Raw genomic sequence first — 14536 nt, 5'->3', positions numbered from 1 at the left:
TTTTAAATTTCTACGTCTGTGGGTTCTTGCTATTTTTATTTATTTATTTATTTATTGCTATTTTTATTATATTAACTAATGGTTATCTGTTTTGCTGATTCATTTATAAAAAAAGAATCTGTTTTTACTTTGTGTGTTAGTTCTTTTTTTCTGTTTTCTAACTATTCTAATTCTGCTTTTATATAGTTAATTTCTTTTTTCTGCTTTGCTTCAGCTTGCTTTTCTAATATTTTTGAGTGGGATTTTTAGTTAATTTTTTCTTTCATTTTTTTGCTGTATGTATTAAGATATTTTTTAAAATAAATTTATTTATTTATTTATTTTTGGCTGCATTGGGTCTTCGTTGCTGTGCACAGGCTTTCTCTAGTTGCGGTGAGAGGGGGCTACTCTTCATTGAGGTGCACAGGCTTCTCATTGCAGTGGCTTCTCTTGTTGCAGAGCACGGGTTCTAGGCATGCAGGCTTCAGTAGTTGTGGCTCTCAGGCTCCAGAGTGCAGGCTCAGTAGTTGTGGCACATGGGCTTAGTTGCTCTGCGGCATGTGGGATCTTCCCAGACCAGGGCTCGAACCCGTGTCCCCTGCATTAGCACATGGATTCTTAACCACTGCGCCACCAGGGAAGTCCCATGTATTTAAGTTTTTGAATTTTCTTCTACGCACTGTGGTTATAGTTTTACAGGTAATTTAATGTAGTTTTTTTTGTTGTTGTTACTATTGTTTTTTTTAAACAAATACTATTTGGGATCTTATTTCTCTATTGATCTAAGAGTTATTTAAGATAGACTTCTAAAATTCCAAGTGGATTTACTTTTTTGTTGTTATTATTAATTCCCAGTTTTAGTAGAACCTATATGATTTCAGTTTTCTTATACAGACTATATTATAATACTTGAAAACATCATCATTTTTCTCTCTCATACACAGCTCATTCAGCACTTAAATTCCCCTCTGGCTATTTCTCCTCCTGGCTTACCATCCTCTGATTTACATCTATCATGATCTTTGTTAGCAAGTTCTTCACACTCAAGTTACTGCAAAACCCTTTGACCCTATTAGTGAGTTACTTACAAATTACGTCTTTTTTTTTTTTTTTTTGCTAAGGATTTCATAAACTTCAATAAGGTATAAACATATTTTCCTGTCTGAAAGTCACATTTCTAGGAAATAAGGAATGGTCTTGCCTCTGAGGGGACGGAAGGGAGGAGACCAGAATAAGGGGATGAAGGAACAAAGCTGAAGTACGTAAGAGTTTCTCAGTGTCTTTGTTGTGATGTGGAGACAAACAAAGAGCAACCCATAGCTATGTGAAGGAGGGAATGGCAATGTAGAGAATACTGCATAAATAAGGGTATAAAAAATGGAAGGATGTACAGGAAAATACAACACCATTTTTCATTTATGTAGTCAGCTGGGCTAGCTTGAATGAATAAAGGAGATATTTAATCATTGTAGTAAGATGTGAGAGGTTAGAGGCCGAGAAATATATTCAGAATAAATATATAAGTATAAGAATTAAATGAGTGAAATCTATTTTGTGCTCTGGATTTATTATTGAATGGAGAATAAAGCAGGGATTGTTTCTGCCCTTAATGAGGTTTAGGGGTAAGAAAATAAGCAGAATAACAATTGGAAAAATTAATAAATAGATAATTTCAACATAGCTCTACGTTGTATGTAATATATGTATAATAACTATGCAGATATTACAGTTAACCCTTGAACAACACAGGGTTTAAGGTGTTGCCCCCCCAGCGTACGCAAAAATCCACATATAACTTTAAAAAATATATTTATTTATTTTATTTATTTATTTAATTTCTATTTTTTTGGCTTTGTTGGGTCTTCTTTGTGGCATGAGGGCTTCTCTCTAGCTGTGGCATGGGGGTTTTCTCTCTCTAGTTGTGGCGCATGGCCTCCAGAGCACGTGGGCTCTGTAGTTTGTGGCATGCAGGCTCTCTTTTTGAGGTGCATGAGCTCAGTAGTTGTGGCACATGGGCTTAGTTGCCACGTGGCATGTGGGATCTTAGTTCCCTGACCAGGGATTGAACCTGTGTCCCCTGCGTTGGAAGGCAGATTCTTTACCACTGGACCACCAGGGAAGTCCCCACATATAACTTTTGACTCCCCCAACACTTAGCTACTTATTAGCCTATTGTTGACCTGGAAGCCTTACCAATAACATAAATAGTCGATTAACACATATGTTATATATATTATATACTGTATTCTTATAATAAAGTTAGCTAGAGAAAAGAAAATGTTATTAAGAAAATCACAGGGAAGAGAAAATACATTTACAGTACTGTACTGTATTTATTGATACCATAAGTTTATGTTGTCTGTTTATAAGATAAATTTTCTGTCAGTATCTACATCAGTATTGTCCTATATGATAAACACATTACATATTATATGTGTTACTAACACTGGACATGAGAAATGAAAAGATAATGTGAACAAATTTTATATTTATTTACAGATATAATGACTTACGCATTGGTAATGAAGAAGCAACAATATGATTGCTTTACGGTAACCTAGTGTAATTGATATGAATGCTTCACAGTAGCCTAGCCTATACAGTAATGAGTGAATCAGCATAAAACTTTTATGGCATACAATATTACAGTCACATTTATAAAACAGTATTGGAAACATTGTTACATGTTTTAAAAAACCACTTACCTGTGATGATAGGCTGATATGCAGTTTATCCAGTCACAAGAGACAGAAGCACACTATATAGTAATGTAATTCTTTGAAAGCAAAGTTGTAAAACAGTAAGAAAGCTAACACATTATTAATTTTATACTAAATATCACTCACCTTATGCCTGTGTAAGGATAGGTTATCCACTTCAATACAAGTCTTGCACACAATGTTCTACACATATATGTTTGTATATTTATTGAAAAAAGTCCATATATAATGGATCTGCACAGTTCAAACCCATGTTGTTCAAGGGTCAACTGTATAATAAGCACATAGCTTTAAGTACTGTCAGTAGATTCAGCTGTAGAGTAAGTAACTTAATCTAAGACCTCAGAGTGAGAAGGAGCCAGACATGCAAAGAGCCCAAACAGATTTGTGGGGAAATAGAGCAGACTGAAAAGTCCAATGGAAGTAAGTGGGAACATGTTCTAATATCTGAAAAGAGGCCTCTCCAAGTAGCAGTAAAGAGAACAGTGGTTTGAGATGGTGCGTTATAGGTAAGCAGAGGCCTTTTAACAAGTTTGATTTTATTCTAAGAATAAAGAGAAATTGTTGAAAGAATTTAAGCATGAATTCCCAACCTTTCATTTCCATCAAAATCATCGTATGGAGGATATTAAATATAGGACTGCCCAGGACTGTAGAATCTGATCCAAGTGGTTTAGGTGGTATCTAAATCATAGTATTTGTAACAAGCTCCCTTGTGATTCTGATTCACGTTTCAGTTTGAGAACCACTGACTTAAAATATTTACTTAGTCACTAATCTCATTTTCCTTCATGAACTCTCATTTTCCTGGTGTTGCCTTTTGCTTTTTTAAATTATGTAACTATTTTTAGAATTTCATTGGGTAGTACTTTGGTTGTCTTTTACTTCTACTGTAGAAATTTTACTTCTTTTAGAAAAAGAGAACTACATGTTTGCTCTCTTGTTTTCTTTCAGATTTGGAGACCAACTACGAGACCAAGAAGTTATCTTCAGAAAATGACATTCATGAAATAAACTTATCCCAGTGGAAGGTAATGGAGAGAATTAAAAACCATGGCCTTAACAGACTCATTTTAAAAAATGATTGGGAGTCCAAAAGAAAATTTGAAGGACAAGAGGAATATTTCAATCAAGTGAAAATTACATCTCAAAAAGTGTCCTCTTACCAAAAATACTCATCTTTTTCTTCACATCAGAGACTTCATTTTGTCGAGAAACCCTATGAATGTAAGGAATGTGGGAAGGCCTTTAGAGTACGCCAACAACTTACCTTTCATCACAGAATTCATACTGGTGAGAAACCTTATGAATGTAAGGAGTGTGGGATGGCCTTTAGACAGACGGCACATCTTACTCGACATCAGAGACTTCATTCTGGTGAAAAACTCTATGAATGTAAGGAATGTGGAGAATCTTTCATATGTGGCCCAGACCTTAGAGTACATCAAAAAATTCATATTGGTGAGAAACCCTATGAATGTAAAGAATGTGGGAAAGCCTTCAGAGTTCGTGGACAACTTACTCTACATCAGAGGATTCATACTGGTGAGAAACCCTATGTATGTACAGAATGTGGGAAGGCCTTTAGACAGTATGCACACCTTACTCGACATCAGAAGCTTAATATTGCTGACAAACTCTATGAATGTAAAGAATGTGGGAAGGCCTTTTTGTGTGGCTCTGGCCTTAGGGTACATCACAAACTTCATACGGGTGAGAAACCCTATGAATGTAAAGAATGTGGGAAGGCCTTTAGAGTACGACAGCAACTGACACTCCACCAGAGAATTCATACTGGTGAGAAACCCTATGAATGTAAGGAATGTGGAAAGACTTTTAGTCGTGGTTATCATCTTATTCTACATCACAGAATTCATACTGGTGAGAAACCTTATGAATGTAAGGAATGCTGGAAGGCCTTTAGTCGTTACTCACAACTTATTTCACACCAGAGTATTCATATTGGTGTTAAACCCTATGACTGTAAGGAATGTGGTAAGGCCTTTAGACTACTCTCACAACTTACACAACATCAGAGTATTCATATTGGTGAGAAACCGTATAAATGTAAGGAATGCGGGAAGGCCTTTAGATTGCGCCAAAAACTTACTCTACATCAGAGCATTCATACTGGTGAAAAACCCTTTGAATGTAAGGAATGTAGGAAGGCCTTTAGGCTTAATTCATCTCTTATTCAGCATCTGAGAATTCATTCTGGTGAGAAACCCTATGAATGTAAGGAATGTAAGAAGGCCTTTAGACAACATTCACACCTTACCCATCATCTGAAAATTCATAATGTAAAAATATAAGAAAGACTTTATAGTCTATGAATGTAGTAATTAGTTTCTTTTGCTTCCTCCATGCACCTGACTTGGCATAACGGGGTTTATATCATAAAGAATGTGTTAATTTAATATATTCCACCATCACTCAGACCTGAGAATCTTCACATTCGTTCTAGAAACTAATCCTATTAATATAACAAATGTGGGAAAGACACTTATCATCATTTCTAGCCCATCACTTTCCTACCTGTGTTATATTGAACAGGATGTTTAACTGCTTGATGCTATAAGTTCTTGATTTATAAAATTGTAATACTGTGGCAGAATAAAGATTACTGCAGATTCTTTGGTACTCCACCCATCAAGATGTGGAATCCACATCCTTTCCCTTTGAATCTGGGCAGACTGACTACTTTGATCAGTAGAATAGCAGAAGTACTGCTGTGCTAGTTTCTGGACCCAGACTTTACTGGTAGATTTTGCCTCATCTCTTGGAATACTCTCTCAAGTTCAGACCTGAACTGTTATGTTAAAAAGTCTGGCTACTCTGCTGAAGAGACCACATGGAAAGGCCCTGAGACTACATAGAGAAGGAGAGGCACTCTGCTGTGCCCAGTCTTCCAGATTGCCCATGAAAACACCAGACATCTGAGTGAAATAGTTTTGGATCCTCCAAACCAGCCATCAACTCAATGCCAGTGAATAACCTCAGTTGATGCCATGTAGAACAGAAAAATCCACCAACTGAGCCCCTGCCCAAATTCTTGACCCACAAAATCATGAGATACAATTAAATGGTTGTTGTTTTAAGCTACTAACTATTGTTTTACTATTATCATCATTAATATTGCTCTCTTGAAAATCCATATGAATGACTATGGGCACAGTGAATATAGAAATGCCTTCCACCAACACTCATCCATTATTGAATGGCAGATAACTTACTCTTATTAAAATAGTGAAAGTGAGAAATCCTTTTTCAATTTTTTCATAAAAAAATATATTCTACAATCTATACTCTCTGACCTCTGTATAAATTTGATTTAAAATTAACAGAGGATGGATGGACCTAGAGATTGTCACACTAAGTGAAGTAAGTCAGACAGAGTAAGACAAATATTGTATCACTTGTATGTGGAAACTAAAAATAGTACCAATGAACTTATATACAAAACAGAAACAGACTCACAGACATAGAAAACAAACATGGTTATGAAAGGGGAAGTGGGGGGGATAATTTAAATTAGGAGTATGGTATTAACAGATAACATACTACCATATATAACATAGATAAACAATAAGGATTTACTGTATAGCATTGGGCACTATATTCAATATCTTGTAATAACCTATAATGGAAAATAATTTTTTTAAAGAATATATGTATATATATTCACTGTATGAATGTATATATATATATATATACACCGTATGTTTGTATATACATATACATGTGTATATGTAACCAAATCACTGTGCTGTACACCTAAAACTAACACAATATTGTAAGTCAACTATACTTCAGTTAAGTAAATAAAATTAACAAAGAATAAGATAAAAAGAAACTATTTGGAAATTAAAAATCACCTATATTATAAGTCCAGAATCAATTTTTAAAAATCCATTGTAGCCTTTTTAAAAAATGCTCAAATTGTCCTATATTTGGCCAGTGGGAATCCCCTCAATTTGGATCCTGTGTCCTTTTATCATGATTACTGTAGCCTGTGATAGCTTCTTTTTTTTCTAACAAGATGCATTGGTCAGCTACAGAGCACATTAGAGCATTTATTAATAAATAAAGGGGGAAAATGGAGCATTTAACCTGCCTTTCCTCTATGAACTATATTTCAAGACAACCAAAAGTTGGTGAAGGAAAGTTCTTTATTATTAGAGAATTCTAGCTAATAAAGGTCAAAGGAATGATAGAATCCAAAAAGTGACACTTTTTTTTATGAAATAATGGATCTTGATGGTATCAGTGGATGTGAAAACCATTAGGTGAGAGATTATTCAAAGGTTTTAAAGGACAGAGCAGAATGACAACCCGTTAACCTATAGTAACATCTCTAAATTAAATCAGCAAGGCTGTGTGCTTCTTGATGTAATGCAATGGATGTATACTACCTGTGGAGTATTCTTGTCCAAAATATTGATTCAGAAGTGTAATTTAGGGCTTCCCTGGTGGCGCAGTGGTTGAGAGTCCGCCTGCCAATGCAGGGGGCACGGGTTCGTGCCCCGGTCCGGGAGGATCCCACATTCCGTGGAGCCGCTGGGCCCGTGAGCCATGGCTGCTGAGCCTGCGCGTCTGGAGCCTGTGCTCCACAACGGGAGAGGCCACAACAGTGAGAGGCCCGCGTACCACAAAAAAAAAAAAAAAGAAGTGTAATTTAGTCTCTAAACATACCAGTTTACAGGAAACTTGGAAAATAAATGAACAAATTCATGACACAAAGAAGCAAACAGCCAAATCCAGAATGTGGGAAATTCCACAAAATAAAAGGCTTAGTTTCTTTTTTTTTTTTAAGGCCTAGTTTCTTAACCAATATATGTTAAGTTAATAAAAACAAAATTTTACAAATTAAAAGAGACTTGAGACATATTAATTAAATACAGTGTATGGAATGTATTGAGATGCTTGTGTTAAAATATACCCAGGATTTGCTTTAATCAGGTTTGATAAGTCACGAAGACATGGAAATGATTATCATGAAGGAAGACGCTTATATGCGGAGATTTCTGCAAACAGGAGGAACCGAGTATACGTAGGAGAACATGGAAGGAGCACCTAGTCCTGTTAGGAGGCAGAAGGCGGAAGAGGGCAGAGCATGACTCAGAACCTTTACTGGAGTTTTCCCAGGAAGGAATGGGTGACGTGATGCCAGGTAGGTACACTGAGCAAGTTTAAGACTGGGTAGCTTGAATAATTTTGTGGGCTCTGAGCTCCAGTGGTGGTCCTCAGTTGTCCAGTACCTGGCCCTGGGGTGATTTAGGGCAGGAGAAGTAATGGCTTGGTGTATGAGAGTTTGATAAAGGAGATGTTTGATAAAGGGGTGTGGACTTTGGATTGGTTGGTTTGTACATCAACGGCATGCTTGCCAGGAGGGTCGTTTGTCAAGGAATTTGCTAGCCCTAGAAGCGGTAGTCTCTCCAAGATCAAGTCCCAAATGCCAGAGCATCAAGAATACAGAAAATAAGAAAATACAGGCAATACAATCCTGATTTGGACAAGTAAAAAAAAGACAACTTTTTACATTATTGTGAAAAAGTAAACCTGGAGTAGGTATTAAATTATATTAAATAATTATTATTCATTTGTTAGGCATGATGATGGCATGGGAGTGGGTGTGTGTATGTGTGTATAAATCCTTATGCATTAGAGAGCCATACTGAAGTATTCAAGGATGAAATTATATGTATGATTTCCTTTATAATACTAAAGAAAAAATGGGAAGGATAGATGAAACAAGATCAGAAAAATGCTGTAAATCGTTGAAGCTGGGTAATGGGTACATAGGGTTCACTGTGCTATTCTTACTACTTTGCATATATTTGAAAACTTCCATAATAAAGTTTTTGTTTAAGTGGAAAATCTGAAATTTTAGACTACTTAGTGATAAATGATAATTTGATCCCTACAGATAAAAATTTGTGGGAAGGGCTTCCCTGGTGGCGCAGTGGTTAAGAATCCACCTGCCAATGCAGGGAACTCGGGTTCAAGCCCTGGTCCAGGAAGATCCCACATGCCGCGGAGCAACTAAGCCCATGCGCCACAACTACTGAGCCTGCGCTCCAGAGCCCATGAGCCACAACTCCTGAAGCCTGGGCGCCTAGACCCTGTGCTCTGCAACAAGAGAAGCCACCGCAATGAGAAGCCCCCGCTCACCGCAACTAGAGAAAGCCCGTGCATAGCAACAAAGACCCAATGCAGCCAAAAATAATTAAATAAATAAATTTAAAAAAAAATTTGTGGGAAGCCACCAAAGCTCTACGTTGTAGGAAATTAACAACCTTAATGCATTTAGAAAACCTGGATTGAGCAGTTAGTTCACGACTCTGTTACCACACATACCGTGCCTGTCACATAGCAGGCAGTTGGCAAAAGTGTTGGGGAAAAAAAGCATTAACATAAGCCAGAAAACATGTTTTTTACAAGGGCTCTCAGCAGTGAAAGCATGAAGTCCTAACTACTGGACTGCCAGGGAATTCCCAGAAAACATTTATTTATTTATTTATTTAATTTATTTTTGGCTGCGTTGGGTCTTGTTGCTTCGCGCGGGCTTTTTCTAGTTGCGGCGAGTGGGGCCCACTCTTTGTTGTGGTGTGCGGGTCTCTCATTGCGGTGGCTTCTCTTGTTGTGGAGCATGGGCTCTAGGCGTGTGAGCTTCAGTAGTTGTGGCTCGATGGCTCTAGAGTGCAGGCTCAGTAGTTGTGGTGCATGGGCTTCGTTGCTCCCTGGCATGTGGGATCTTCCCGGACCAGGGCTCAAACCCCTGTTCCCTGCATTGCCAGGCGGATTCTTAACCTCTGCGCCACCAGCGAAGCCCCATTTTTTTTTTTAATTAAGGTAAATAGCAGGAAGTAATTCATACAATAAAAGTAAAAGTACAATTTTAAAAAAGTAAAAGAGGGACTTCCCTGGTGGTGCAGTGGTTAAGAATCCACCTGCCAGTGCAGGGGACACGGCTTCGAGCCCTGGTCTGGGAAGATCCCACATGCTGCGGAGCAACTAAGCCCAACTACTTAGCCGCAACTACTGAGCCTGCACTCTAGAGCCCGCAAGCCACAACTACTGAGCCCGTGTGCCGCAACTACTGAAGCCTGCATACATAGAGCCTGTGCTCCGCAACAAGAGAAGCCACTACAATGAGAAGCCCACACGCTGCAACAAAGAGTGGCCCCTGCTCACTGCAACCAGAGAAAGCCCACATGCAGCAACAAAGACCCAATGCAGCCAAAAATAAATTTAAAAATAAATTTTTTTAAAAAAAGTAAAAGAATAGTTAATAAAGTAGTAGATTTTATCCAAGAATATTCTCTTTGAAAAGACCATTAATATAGAATCAGCAGTTATTATTGAAGGACAAAAGTTGATTCAATTACAGCTTTATGTATGGGAATGGTGAAATAGGTACATATATCAAAGAGGTTTAAAAATTTATGTGTTACTATATACATATATTTCAGTATGTATAAAAATATAGAGAATGAGCTATCTAGAGAAACCAAAATGATCAAAGTTGACTCAAGAGACTATAGAAAGCCTGAACAATCTATAGATTTTATATTTTATTTTATATTTGAAACAATTTATAATTTATAGATTTTATAATTTATAGTTTTATAATGTATGAGATCTGTAAACAAAGGAAATTTAAATCGAGTTATGTTCTTGTTTTTTTAAAAACTAGAATCGATAGTTTTTCAGGCAATAAAATTTTAAAGAATAGATAACTTCTAACAAAATTTTGCAGGATCATTCTATAAGGCAGATATCCCAATAATAAAATTTTAGACGAGGGTAATCCCTAAACAACAAAATCTAGACCAGTATCATTTAAGATACATGCAGACATTCCAAGTAAAGTTCAGTAAGCTGAACTCAGTAGTCTAATAAAACAGTTATAAAACATAAAATGATTTACCAGGAATACCCAGGGCCTTACCTTTTTGTGATTTAGTTAGGCATTTAGGTTTTCTAACTTGAGCGGTGTAACAGTGTTGGGAAAAATGATGTGATCCTGCCCCAATAATTTCTTTCATTTGTTTCTCTTCTTTTTCTCGTTTATTTTAGCTTCATCAATTTTATAAAAGGAATGAAAGATTATTTGAAAAATAGGCATTCAATACTTAAAAGTTATTACCTTCTACAAAGGAAAAACAAGTATTGCCACAGCACTTTATTTTCAACCAAATGAATGTCACTGTCATACACTGACTTGTACCTCTAAGTCCATTTTGCTTAGAGTGGGCAGATTGGGCAGATGTCATTGAATAATCAGTCACCATCTAGAATAATAAATCTCTTCCACTCATGATTTCAAATTGCTTTTAATTTGTGGACATTACACAGTGTTTACACAAAAATGTAACATACACAATGAGCATTTTAAGTGCTATTATGTGTTTCTTCACCCTGGTAACATTTTCTTGTTAACTGAAGTCTTTTGGGGACAGTACATTAACTCAAAATTTCTTAAAATATGTTCCACAAAACACCAGTACTTAATGGTTCTTGAAGAAAATGATTTTGTGATCAAACAAGCATGCAATCTCTATATTCTATATTTCTTGGAAGAAAAAAATCACATTAAGTGCCTATCAAAAGACTATCAAAAATGTTTCATTTTATCTAACTCAATGTATCTCATACTTTGCTATAGAGCTCCCATTCCCAATACCTATTGTAGGTGTAATTCCACTTTGGCAGATGTTGCCCTAACCAAAAGGAGAGGCTTCAAGGATGGAAATGTCAGCATTGTGGCAGGTGTATGGTTATCTAGCAAGGCAAGCAACTCAGCATGCTGTCCAGCCAGCTGCTTGCTTTTTTTTGGATTTAACATGGTTCTTTTCAGTAGAATAGACAACCCCTAGTCCTTTTCTTTATATAAATACACCATATGTATTGAGGCCTTTTATTGGTCAATATTTAGGTTATATATAATTTCTCACTGAAAAATATCTTGTTGAATATCTGAGTTTCTTGCTATACATAACAAGGGTTTCTCTGAGGTATTTATCAAAAGGTGAGATTGGTAAGTCAGAGGTTATGTTCATGTTCAACCTCGTTAGATATTGCTGTAGAAGAGGAGAACATCCTTATGGTACCAATTTACAATCCCTTCAACCAGTGAAATATTATTTCCTTATATCCCCACTTCTGGTATGTGCTTTAATATTTTCCTGGTAAATAATGAGTTGAGCATCTTTTCACATATGTTTATTGCTAAATACTATAGCTTGCCAATTCATATGTATTGCCCATGTTCCTTTTTTAAAAAACATTCATATAAAAATAGTGGGATTCTGGGCTGCCCCTTGGCCCTGACCCCTCCTGCGGCCCTCCCCCACCCCTAACCTAGGTATGGGTTAAATAAAAAGATTGCTTTTTCCGACTTAAGAAAAATAAATAAATAAAATAAAATAAATAAAAATAGTGGGATTCTTAAAAATAACATTCTAGATAGTAATCCTTTACCTAGTATTATGATGGACTCACCTTCTCCCAGACTGTGGCTTATTTGTTTTTATTGTGATATTGTCATATTAAAATTTTAAATATGGATACAATCATTGCTTTCATTATTACCCAATAACCTTTAAAATTCATTTTTTACTGAACTCTTGATTTTTTAGGCAATCAGTTATGTCAACTACAAATAGATATGATTTTTTCCTGAATATAGTGATTATTTTATTATTCTTACTCTAACAGAAATAATTTCCAGAACAAGACTTAGGATTAGTGGTGATAGAGGGCATCTAGTTGTTTTTCCCAACATAATGGAAATCACTTAGTGTAATGTTTGCTCTGTGTTTGAGGTAAACAGACCTTGTGTGGTTCACTTGTTTCCTTCAATGTCTATTTAACTTTTTTTTTTTTAATTAAAAATGCCTGCTGGGGCTTCCCTGGTGGCACAGTGGTTGAGAGTCCACCTGCCAAGGCAGGGGACGCGGGTTCGTGCCCCGGTCCAGGAAGATCCCACATGCCGCAGGGCAGCTGGGCCCGTGAGCCATGGACGCTGAGCCTGCATGTCCAGAGCCTGTGCTCTGCAACGGGAGAGGCCACAACAGTGAGAGGTCCGCATACCGCAAAAAAAAAAAAAAAAAAAAAAAAACGCCTGCTGAATATTGTCAGATGCCTTTCTGGCACACTGATATATTTTCCTTCTTGAATTTGTTAATGTGATAAGGTGTACTTTGGTCATTAAGGCAACATGATACTGATGCAAAACGAACAAGTAGACCAACAGAATAAAATAAAGAGCCCTGAAACAGACCTACATACATGTGGTCATCTGATTTATGACAAAGGTTCCTCTGCAGTGTGGTTGCAGAGGAAGTGATGTTCTTTTCAATAAGTAGTACTGGATCAATTGCATATCCATATCGATAAAAAATTAACCTTGGCTCTTATCTTACACTTCACACAAACCAATTCCAGATGTGTTAATGATGTAATTGTAGAAGATAAGATAAGGACTTTAGAAGAAAACATAGAATATCTTTCTAGCCTTGGGATAGCAAAGATTTCTTAAACAGAACACAAAAAGCACTAAACATATAGAGAAAAAAAGGTAAATTTTACTATATTAAATTAAAAAATCTATTTTCATCAAAAGACACCATTAAAGTGAAAAGGCAAGCCACAGACTGGGAGACTATATTCACAATACATAAATTTGACCAAGAATATATAAAGAACCACTACAAATCAATAAGTGACAGACAACCAAATAAGAAATGGGGGTACTTCCCTGGTGGTCCAGTGGTTAAGACTCCGTGCTTCCATTGCAGGCCGTGCAGCATGGCCAAAAATAAAATAAACACTTCCAAAAAATGGATATCCAAATGGCCAATAAAGATATCAGACCGTGCTCATGTTCGTTAATTATCAAGAAAATGGAAAAATTAAAACCACAATGTGATATGGCTGTACACCCACCAGAATAGCTAATTTAAAAAATGCGTGCAAATGCTTGTGCATAATGCATACCTGGAGGGTGCCATGGTGTGCTCTGGCTATTTCAATATGCTAGTGGATATTAAAGACAAGATCCCCAATCTCCAGGAAAATCTGGAAAGCAGACAACCAGTGAGTATGTAACTAAGAAAACTTCACATATTGATAAGGGTCATGAAGAGAAAGATACTGGGAAGGAGAATTACTGGAGGGGGACAATTCAGTTAATCTTTTCACCTGAAGTGTATACAGTATCTATAGTGGTAGCAATACAGGTTTTATGTAAGTATAGCCAGGCTAACACTGAAAAGGAAAAGCTGCAAAGTGGTACTAGTCCAACCAGATAATTAAAAATACTAAAAAGTCCCTATAATCGAAACGATGTGGTACTCATGCATGAACAGACCAGTGGAATAGAACAGAATTCCATAAGTAGACCTAAATACATAGGGGATTTTAGTACATAAAGAGACAAGGACGTGACACATTCTATTTTTTATTTTTTGTGTTTTTTTTTTACTTTAGGGACCATATTAAAGTTTTACAAATTTTAAAAGTCAGTAACAGGGACTTCCCTGGTGATCCAGTGGTTAAGAATCCGTCTCGCAATGCAGAGGACACTGGTTCGATCCCTGGTTGGGGAACTAAGATCCCACATGCTGCGGGGCAGCTGAACCCGCATGCCACAACTAGAGAGAAGACCGCGCACCGCAACAAACAGCCCACGTGCTGAAGCAAAAGATCCAGCATGCTGCAACTAAGACCTGACACAGCCAATAAATAAATAAATATTTTTAAAAGTCAATAACAACCAAAGGGGGAAGTGGGGAGGGATAAATTAAGAGTATGGATTAACATACAGTTATATA

General features: G+C 36.7%; 1 protein-coding gene across 2 annotated transcripts in view; it reads left to right on the top strand.

Annotated features, from left to right (window-relative positions):
- LOC132510373 (zinc finger protein 14 homolog) overlaps positions 1-14536 on the top strand; it is a 139492-nt gene that overhangs the window by 80973 nt on the left and 43983 nt on the right. The window contains exon 6 of one of the 2 annotated variants that reach the window (XM_060132370.1): positions 3982-4999. In XM_060132370.1, the coding sequence (XP_059988353.1) occupies positions 3982-4999 (1018 nt within the window). Of the gene's footprint in view, positions 1-3653; positions 5798-14536 lie in introns of those variants that run through there. The other variant, XM_060132366.1, reaches the window with a different exon arrangement.

Source organism: Lagenorhynchus albirostris, chromosome 19, assembly GCF_949774975.1.
Source record: "Lagenorhynchus albirostris chromosome 19, mLagAlb1.1, whole genome shotgun sequence".
Classification (NCBI taxonomy): Eukaryota; Metazoa; Chordata; class Mammalia; order Artiodactyla; family Delphinidae; genus Lagenorhynchus; species Lagenorhynchus albirostris.
The sequence above is the reverse complement of the archived record's forward strand: the minus strand, read 5'-3'. Positions and strand labels throughout refer to the sequence as shown.